This window comes from Pan paniscus, chromosome 13 (assembly GCF_029289425.2).
Source record: "Pan paniscus chromosome 13, NHGRI_mPanPan1-v2.0_pri, whole genome shotgun sequence".
Classification (NCBI taxonomy): Eukaryota; Metazoa; Chordata; class Mammalia; order Primates; family Hominidae; genus Pan; species Pan paniscus.
Genome location: NC_073262.2, coordinates 74,414,838 through 74,425,647, shown reverse-complemented (window position 1 = coordinate 74,425,647; position 10,810 = coordinate 74,414,838). Strand labels below are relative to the sequence as shown.

Here is a 10,810-nt window from a genome sequence, read left to right as displayed (position 1 = left end):
CAACAAATCTTTGTTACAATTATTAAAAGAAAAATGTTCACATTCTGTTTTCTAATCTCTCTTCCTAGTTCATGTTCTGTTGAATAAAAGACAGTTACACTTCAGAAGTACAAAAGGTTGGGATCAAATAAATAGACAATTTAAAGTAGATAAAATCAAGATCTGATCTTAGTCCTTTCCTCTATTCCTGAAATTCACTGATTTCAATACTGATTCTTAGATATTTGTCACCTACCTTTCGGACTTGTAGACAATGCTGTGGCAACAGATCTCAAGATGTAGATTTTAATGCCAAAGTATGGGTCCATTTGAGCACTTTGCCTTTATGGCTACTGAAATCATGAAATCAATTTCTCTCAAAGATTTTACTCTCAGTGAGGTCACATACATAGTTCTTAATCAGTGAAAATTATAGGCAGCTTTCTATTTATCCTTTAAAGGAAATATGTCTTAGATGGAAAGAATATAAAGTAGTAAAGCAAAAGTTAACCTAGGGGAAATTTTTTCACCAACAGATTATCTAGACATCAATTCATAATGCACTGGGAGATCTATAGTATATACCACATGGTATATTTAGGGTACACAGCTCTATAGGATTTGAGATGGCTGCTCACAGCAGGAGCTTAAAGAAAGATATGGAAAAAATATATTTTATAAAAGATGGAAAAATTCAAGTTGTAAGGAGTAAAAATGAAAATTTGAAAAGTTAACGCATATTTGTTTTTATTTATAGGTAACTACCACATGAATTATAAAGACAACAAAGGATGTCAGAATGAACATGGATAGGTGTATGCATACTACGGCTAAGGAGAAACAATGTTCCTACATATTATGGGTAGTGAGAACATTATCTGTATAACAGGGAACTGTGATTATTTAAAAATATGCAGAACTTATTTCATCTGTGCTTTAGAAATAACTGTATACAGTGTTATAAGTTGAAAAGAACTCAAAATAACTAATACCAAATATACACCTATGTATTAGAATTCAAAAAAGCTGCTTTCTGTGAAGTCAATCAGCTATATTAAAAAATGACACAAATCCAAAACAAGATGCATGTTATATATAAAGGGACATTGTAAGTTTCCTTGCTGCATTAAACCCATGGTTTAATCCATGAAATTTCCTTTTAATTATCATTTAGACAGAAGCATGCAAATAGTCTCAGGATCTACTTAAGAACCTTTCCCAAATCCACTAGTTACACTCCCCTTTTCAGGAACTAAGCAGGTATTCGGGTAGCTGCTTCCTCCTCTGCATCAGCTCGGTTTGCATTAATCTCTGCAAGTGTTCGGCCAAACCGTGCCCATTCATCATTGCGGGGAACAGCAATCTGCTGTTAAAAGAAAGACAATGTTTTATATACAATGAAATAAAAGATCATTTTACCCACTATTATTCAGTTTGTTTTCAAATAATTTTTCTGTTAAAAAGTAATAATTGACCTGAATGGCCTTTCCATAATTACGGGGACTATAACAATGATTTACAACATTTCAAAACAAAAGACGGTGTTTGTGAAGTGTGTTGTGACAGCCTCAGAAATGACTTGGCTATTATCACCACCAATGCAAGAGAGAATAACAATGATGCTTTTTGTAAATATAACTCCTATGCACCATCTCATGGATTTTGCTGGAGAGGAATTCCTTAAAATTTTTTTTTTTACTGTATTCTTGCACAATTCCTAGTAAGAAACAGTGTTTGAAGCATGGTTCATAAGGGGGCTCGTTTCTTGTAAGTATTTTTCTTTGGAACATAAGGTAATCTTTCTTGATACCTTAACTCCTTCATCAAAAGCTGTGCTACTATTTACCACTTTAGTGCTGCACTGGTGGCAAAAGAGCCTTGTGATGCTATACTTCAGAGGCAGCCCAATAACATATATATATATATATATAATTTTTTTTTTTTTTTTGAGACAGTCCCACTCTGTTGCTCAGGCTGGAGTGCAGTGGCACTATCTTGGCTCACTGTAACCTCTGCCTCCCAGGTTCAAGTGATTGATTCTCCTGCCTCAGCCTCCCCAGTAGCTGGGAATACAGGTATGTGCCACCATGCCTGGCTAATTTTTGTATTTTCAGTAGAGATGGGGTTTTGCCATGTTGGCCAGGCTGGTCTCGAACTCCTGACCTCAGGTGATCCACCCGCCTCATCCTCCCAAAGTGCTGGGATTACAGGTGTGAGCCACTGCGCCCGGCCCCAATAACAAATATTTTTGATAACTGCCATTATAATATCATAGGAGTCTGACACTGTCATGTTAGGGCACAAACCACTCACTGTGGCAAATGGCTGTGCCTGTTTATAAATCTACACTATCCAGTAGGGTAGCTACTGGCCACATGTGACTGTGTATATTAAAATTAATTAAAATTAAAAATTCAGTTACGCAGTTGTAGTAGCAACACTTACTTAGAGTGTTCAATAGCCGTATGTGGCTAGAAGCTACCATATTAGTGCAGGTACAGAACATTTCCATTTGTGCAGACAGTTTAATTGGCTGCTGTAAATGATTAAATCTACCTCCCACCAGATCCAATTGCTAGAGGCCATGGGATATCCAGAGAGGAGAGAAATCATGAGGCATAGCAAAGGAAAGTGACTAAGGTCACTTTTTTAACCCCTAGCCAGGGTTAAAAAAGAGGAAATCCATCCTGGGCTTTGTGTTCAGCCAATCAGAGCAGCAAAGATGAGAGAGCTGCAGCTCATCCTATTGGATTCCATTACTGTGGCTTTGCATCAAGGCTTAAGAGTCAAGATGCACATTTCATAAAGTCACAGATGGTTCTCAAAAGATACTACTTTTGGTTTCTACTACCTGGCCCAAATTAATGAATACAGAAAAATAAATCTTATTTCAATATCAATAAAACCCCAAAGTCCACCTATAACTCCAAACTTCTCCCCAAAGAATTTCTAATTTCCAGCAATGTATGCTTCAAGAAACAAGGTATTTTCAATGTATTTATTGTATTACCCTCAAAATCTGTTGCATGGGACACAGAACATTCGGTTTAGAAAGAAAATGTTTCAAAAGTTGCTTCTGTGGTAGAAAGTAAGTTTTATCTTTACAACCATATAGTTTATACAACTCATAAACCTCAAAGCCTAGGGTTAGCCACAAAGATGCCTTTACTACAATGCAACTAAATCGATGTGTCAAAATTATAGGCAGGGAGTCCCATACCTCTCCCACATCGTATATAACAATCTGTCCTTCAGAATCACCCACAGCAATCTCTCTGCCAGAATGGGTCCATCTCACACGATTAAGAGCAGGATTACCCTCCACAGAAATGCTGGCAGTTGGTACCTAAAGTCATTTAAAATAAAGGACAGTGTTAAAAGTTTCATCAAGATTTCTATAAACATGTAAAACAGTAATTCTTCTCTCAAGCTGGCTACATTTTTAAAAACAAAGATGAAAACAGGTAAGAATTTCCCCAACTTTCTTCTTCTTCAGTGATATATTATGAATGACATTATAGTCGATCCTTGAAAATGGTTTGGGAAAATAAGTCTTTGTATAAAAAATTCTCAGAAGACTAGACACATTATTTTGAAAGGTCTTCTCTTGAATAAAGAATCCTTTTTTGTTGTTTTAATGTCTTTAAGAAGTCAAGCTGTTTGAAAACACATGGCCAAAACCCATTTAAAAAGAAAACACTTCAAAAGCCCTCATAAGCAGATTATGGTTCAGTTGTAAAGGACAAGAATCACTTGTGCAGCATGTATCTCTATCAGCTGAAACCTGTATTTGACTCAGTGTTCCTAGAAACGGTTCATACTGAAGGTGCAGTATGAGTCTGTCTAAAGCCTCTTGTTCCATGAGCTAGCTGGAGACAGCCAGGATGATGGCACCAACACAATGGCACCAGCTCCCTGGAATCTGACTGTGCCTCTTCTTTGCTAAGGAAGAAGAGTTTTATTTGCTACACATGGAGCAAACATTCAGTGTTTGGATTCAGACTAAAAGTATGATAAAATTTTAAAAAAATTTTGAAATTTGACAAAAAAATCCTTCTAATTTGTATTAGTCATCCCCAAATAATTTAACCCCATACACAGAATACCAAAATTGTTATAAAGAAATATTAAATTTCAATCCACATTTAATTGTAACTTCAAATCTCTAAGACTAAAATCCAAATTAAGAAAACAGAATTGGTACCATTCTAGCTAACTAGGAAGAGATGTGGGAGATCTGAGTTGACTCTCTCTCAACAATTGTTATTGATAGAAATGCTAATATTAATTATATTACTAATAGCAATATAGAATAGAATTCTAAGAACATTTTTAAGCTTCTCTAAGCTGGTAAAAATACATGTGACTAAAAATAAATAAGAGTTGCAATTAAATTTAATTGCTAATAAGTGATTTTAGTACAGCAATTAGGAAATCTGATAGTTTCTATATTCATTTTATAGTAACACTCTGTTTTCAATCCTTCATAGAAAAAAACTCATCAAAAATCAAAATATATTTTTCCTTCCTTCAAACAAATCAGGCTAAGATTAATGTTTATGGATGATATACAATGCTATCAAGGCTAAGAGATAATTTAGAAATTCAGAATTAAGGTTAACATACTTCAACAGTCTGAAACTATCTGCTTTCTAGCTTATGAATGAAAAACATCCCAGTTATCTTATGAATGAGACTTTGCCAGGACATTAGAGACATGATAGTGCTTTTCAGAAGTAAAAGGAAATGCCCCAGTGCTCCTGGCAACATTATTTCTCCCTTTAGTTCTTCGCAGCATGCTGTTTACTATTTAGGGTACAAAGCTTATTTGAGTTCTTTGTGATGAATCTACAATCACAGAACCCTTTTACATTCTTTGGAATAAAAGGAATTTCACAAATTATTCAATAAATATCCAATTTTCTATTTTTCAATGCAATTTTTGTTATTTTCCCGCTCACCTCTGTGTCATTATTGAGATTCCACAAATCCAATCTCCCCATGCCATCCACACAGGCAAACAGGGCTGGGTGGGTAGGTGACCACATAACATCATAAACATAGTCTGCATTATCTTCAAATGAATACAAAGGCTTGTTATTCTGAAAGAGAAAAGTTGATTCTTAGCACAGTCCATATATGACATACAAATCATTAAACTACTTATCACTGGAAAAAAAATGACATACATTCAACAGGTATGATAGCATTTTATGATATTTAACTGAGCCTAGAAAAAGTTCATACAATTTGTTTCACTACAGAATTACCTAGTATTGTAAACTAAGAATCAACTATTGATTGCATTTTCTTTTTAACTTGTAGATGCCATACTGTTTAAAAAAAGAAATAGAACATGCTTCAAGAACATCTGTCAATGAGAAGATTCTGGGAAGATAACAGCAATAGCAGTGTACTTTTTAAATCTCCTCTAGTTCTCCCCATAAACTCAGATAAAGCAATGAGGGCAGGAAGAGCAAAGATTCACACACAGCATCTACAGCAGAATCAGGAGACAAACTTCCAAATAAAATCAGGTGGAAACAAACCTCTCACAACTACAAGACTTGCATGGTATCAGTATCTGTGTGGGAAGAAGATGAAGGAAGGCACGAGAACTTCTGACAGGTGGAGAACAGAACCTCACAGTCATAGCAGATGCTCACTGGACAGTGTGGTGGGCTAATCTGAGAACAGCAGCAAAAACTAGGGGGCAGTTTGGCACAATTCCATTTATAAATACATTTGACCCTTGAACAATATAGGTTTGAACTGCAGAGATCCACTTATACTCATATTTTCTTCTGCCTCTGCCACCCCTGGGACAGCACAACCAACCCTTCCTCTTTCTTTTCCTCCTCAGCCTACTCAACTGTGAAGATGATAAGGATGAAGACCTTTATGATGATCCACATCCACTTAATGCATAGTAAATATATTTTCTCTTCTTTATGATTTTCTTAACATCTTCATTTCTTTAGCTTGCCCTTAAGATGACAGTATATAATACATATAACATAAAAAATATGTGTTAATCAACAATTTATGTTGTCAGAAAGGTTTCTGGTCAGTAGTAGGCTATTAGTAGTTAAGTTTTTTGGAAGTCAGAAGTTATACGTGGATTTTGAACTGCTGGGATAGGCGTTGGCACCCCTAACCCCTGCATTATTCAAGGGTCAACTGTAAATGCAAGCAGACTACAGTGCAGTATAAGTAAGTTCTCATGGTACAGTCTGGGTGCTATAAACTCTCAAAATTAACAAATCAAAGTTCCTTTCCAAGACAAAGTCTCACAGAAGAGAAACTGCTGGGAGTAGAATCCAAGTTGTAGAATGCCAGACAAAAGAGACAAAGCAGTAAGTTCAGATAGAAGTGGTGGAGAGAAGCAGAAAAGGCACATCTCAGAAAGCACAAGGTACATGTATTCTCACTTTGCAAAAGCCAGAGAAGAGACAGCTTTAACCTAGAAAGAACTAGGAAAGTTATCCTTGCCCATTCCCTCCCTCCTAAAAGTACACAAAAATTTATTTCACTAGTAGACAATAGCAAAGAAAAGGATCTCAGTCAGATTCCATAAAAGTTATTGTGGTGTCAAGAAAATTAGATAGGAAAGGAATAGTCTTTTCAAGAAATGGTGCTGGGAAAACTAGATATACATATGCAAAAGAATAAAGCTGGCCCAGGTGCCATGGCTCATGCCTGTAATCCCAGCACTTTGAGAAGCCAAGGTGGGTGGATCACATGAGCTCAGGAGATTGAGACCAGCTTGGCAACATGGCAAAACCCCGTCTCCACAAAAAATACAAAAATTAGCTGAGCATGGTGGCATGCACCTATAGTCTAAGCCACCCTGGGGGCTGAGATGGGTGGATGGTTTGAGCCCAGGATGTCGAGGCTGCAGTGAGCGGAGATCACACCACTGCACTCCAGCCTAGGCGATGGGAGTGAGACCTTGTCTCAAAAAAAATAAAAATAAAAAAAATAAAGTTGGATCCCTCCTTCCTTACGTCATATAGAAAAATTAAATGTATCACGATCTAAATGGAAAGTAAAACTATGAAACTTTTTTTTTTTCTGAGACCGCGTCTCGCTCTGTCGCCCAGGCTGGAGTGCAGTGGCATGATCTCAGCTCACTGGGTTCATGCGATTCTCCTGCCTCAGCCTCCCAAGTAGCTGGGATTACAGGCGTGCACCACCATGCTCAGCTAATTTTTGTATTTTTAGTAGAGAAGGGGTTTCACCATGTTGGCCAGGCTGATCTTGAACTCCTGACCTCAGGTGATCCACCCACCTCGGCCTCCCAAAGTGCTAGGATTACAAGCGTGAGCCACCGTGCCTGGCCAAAACTATGAAACTCTTAAAGGAAGCATACAAGTAAATCTTTGTGACCTTGAACTCAGCAATGATTTCTCAGTTGAGAAGCCAAAAGCACAATGATAAAAGAAAAAGTAGGTAAACTGAGCTACATCAAAATTAAATACTTTTGGGCTTCAAATGATATCAAGAAAGTGAAAAGAGAACCTACACAATGGGAGAAAATATTTGCAAACCATGTATCTGATACATCACTGTGTCCACAGTGCTTACAATAGCCTATAAGTACATGAAAAGATGTTCAACATCATTAGTCGTGAGAGGAATGCAAATCAAAACCACAATGAGGTATCACTTCATACCACTAGGATAGCTAGTATAAAAAAGTAACAAATGTTGGTGAAGATACAGGAAATCAGAACCTTCATACCTTGCTGGGGAATGTAAAATGGTGCTGCCACTTGAAAAACAGTTTGGCAGCTCCTCAAAATGCTAATTAGTTACCATGTGACCCAACAATCCCACTCCTAGGTATATACCCGAGAGAAATAAAAACTTGCACATTCACAGCAGCATTATTCATAATAGCCAAAAAGCAGAAGCAACTGAAGTGTTCATCTGATGAATGTATAAACAAAAAGTGGTATATCTATACAATGGGGTATCATTCAGCTATAAAAGGAACAATATATTGATACAAGAAGTATCAATATGAAGGATGACCCTTGAAAACATTATGCAAAGTGAGAGAAGCCAGTACACAATTGCATGATTCCATGAAATGTCCATGAACTGTCCATAACAGGCAGACCCAAAGAGATAGAAAGTAGATTGATTAGTGGTTTCCAGGAGCTGTGGGGGTAGGGGAGAATGTGGAGTGACTGCTAATGGGCATAATTTTTCTTTCTAAAATTTGAAAATGTTCTAAAATTAGATACTGGCAATTAGGCGTGAGTCTGTGAATATACTAAGAACCATTGAATTGTATACTTTAAAAGGGTGAATTTCATGGTATAAGGATTTTGCTCAATAAAACTGTTACTTAAAAAGAAACTTATTTTAAAAGAAGAGATAAGGTGATTTAAAAAAAAAAGTGATAAAGAAGATCAGCAAAAGTACATCTACAATGGCAGGTCCTGAAGAAGAAAACCAAAGCAGTAATACAGAACAAATACCAAAAACAACTCAAAAGAACTCTCCTAAAATAAAAGACAGCTTGAAACTACATATTGAAAGGATATCCTGTGTATCTAGGAACATTGACCCTCTAAAGAAAAGGGAAAAAATCATTTGATCACCCACATTTTTAAAAAAGACCAAATCGCAAGTAGGAAAAAGAAAATCAGATTGTGATCAGATTTTGTGACAGCAATGCTTTTTTCCAGAAGTCCACAGAGTAACTAAGGTATGCAAAGAAAGAAAATGTAAGTCATGGATTTTATAAACAATCAAACTAATCTTCATAATCATGTACTTTTGTGGAATATGGGAATAATGCACCTGTGGGCACCTTCTGCATCATGTACTATAGAATGAGCTTCAGATGACCAAAAAGACTGAAGAGACGTTAACGTAAGGTCTGGTGGATAACCAAGTCATTTATGAGGGTAAACGTCTCATTACAGAAACATAAACTATCTGCAACCACACACATTAATACGAATGACACCACAGGAATGCAAAATCGAGACTGAGAAACCCTACAGGACCAACTTGACAGACACCAACCTGGTTTCTTCCTCAAGAATAAAACAGCAAGAAAAAAAAGAGGGATGCAAGCCCTACCTTAAAGAGGAACTTAAAAGGTATGTCAATTGTGGCTGGGCTCGTTGGCTCAAAATCCCAGGACTTTGGAAAGCCGAGGAGGGCTGAGGCAGGCGGATCACTTGAGGCCAGGAGTTTGAGACCAGCCTGGCCAACATGGTGAAACCCTGTCTCTACAAAAAATATAAAAATTAGCCAGGCATGGTGGCAGGCGCCTGTGATCCCAGCTACTTGGGAGGCTGAGGCATAAGAATCACTTGAACCCGGGAGACAGAGGTTGCAGTGAGCCAAGATCGTGCCACTGCACTCCAGCCTGGGCAACAGAGTGAGATTCTGTCTCAAAAAAAAAAAAAAAAAAAAAAAAAAGAGAGATATGTCAATCGCAAATGGATGGCCCTCCTTTGGATCCTGCTTCAAATAAATAGTAAAAAGAAAAAAAAATTGAACACTGATAGGCCATTTGACGAAAATAAGGAGCCAATGTTCGTTTTGGGGGATTTAATAATGATATGGTAGTATTTTTTAAAGAGGTTTTATTTTTTAGAAATACATAATGAATATTTATAGTTGAAATGGTATGTATAGGCTTGATTTTAAATATTGCAGAGGTTACGTATAGACAAGATTGGTCATGTGTTAACTATGGAAGCTGGGAACAATAATGGCTTCATTATATTATTCCCTCTGCTTTTGTATCTGAGATTTTCCATAATAAAATGTTTTAAAATTGTGAATTAAAAATTTTCAGATATGATAGTAAATGTCAACAGCATGATCATTTTAATAGCCAAAATGTTTGTTTTTAATTTAAAAACCAAAATTTTAATAAAACTTAAAACTAAGGTAAACACAAAAATTAAAGCCTTTTTCTTTTACAATCACTATCTGTCACTCTCCCTGATAACACTACCAAACGAAGTCTCACTCTGAGAAGGTGGTTTTCTTTTTTTTTTTTTTTTTCACTCTTGTTGCCCAGGCTAGAGTGCAATGGTGTGATCTTGGCTCACTGCAACCTCTGCCTCCCGAGGAGCTGGGATTACAGGCATGCACCACCACACATGGCTAATTTTGTATTTTTAGTAGAGATGGGGTTTCACCATGTTGGCCAGGCTGGCCTCGAACTCCTGACCTCCGGTGATCCACCTGCCTTGGCCTCCCAAAGTGCTGGGATTACAGGCGTGAGCCACCGTGCCTGGCCGAGAAGGTGGTTTTCAACCTAGGATGTGCACAATCATCTGCAGAGCTTTTGAAAAATACAAATGCAGGGCTCAACTCCAGATGCACTTCATCGGTATCTCTGCTGTTGCTCCACTAGTGATTCTGATGCACACCAATGATTAAGAACCACTGTGCTAAGGCCTCTGACTCCTGAGGTGATAGTGTACTTCTTCAAAAACAGCTTATTTTTAGGCAATGTTATGTCTTCCATCAAAGACCAAGTAATTCCACTCTAGGTATATACCCAAAAGAAATGAGTGCTTATGGCCATCAAAAGACATCTACAATTATGCTCACAACACTATTTGTAACGGCCCTCAACTGGAATTAATGCAAATACCATCAGCAGTAGAATGGATAAATTATGGTATATTTACATAATGGAATAGTATACAGCAGAGAGAATGAATAATCTACAACTACACTAACAAATATGAATGAATCTCACAAACATAATGTTGAGCAAAAGAAGCCAGACACAAATGAGTATCTTTTTTTCTTTTTTTTTCTTTTGAGCTGGAGTTTCATTCTTGTC

General features: G+C 37.0%; 1 protein-coding gene across 19 annotated transcripts in view; it reads right to left on the bottom strand.

The window, feature by feature from the left end:
• Window positions 1-709: 709 nt before the first annotated feature.
• DYNC1I2 (dynein cytoplasmic 1 intermediate chain 2) overlaps window positions 710-10,810 on the bottom strand; it is a 60,910-nt gene continuing 50,809 nt past the window's right edge. For 11 of the 19 annotated variants that reach the window (XM_003824268.7, XM_008978014.6, XM_034954495.4 and 8 more), the window contains 3 exons: window positions 4,941-5,081; window positions 3,200-3,325; window positions 710-1,345 (listed from right to left, as the gene is read on the bottom strand). In XM_003824268.7, the coding sequence (XP_003824316.2) occupies window positions 1,232-1,345; window positions 3,200-3,325; window positions 4,941-5,081 (381 nt within the window). In that variant the 3' untranslated portion in view covers window positions 710-1,231. Of the gene's footprint in view, window positions 1,346-3,199; window positions 3,326-4,940; window positions 5,082-10,810 lie in introns of those variants that run through there. The other 8 variants (XM_034954497.3, XM_008978017.6, XM_024927838.5 and 5 more) reach the window with 2 other exon arrangements.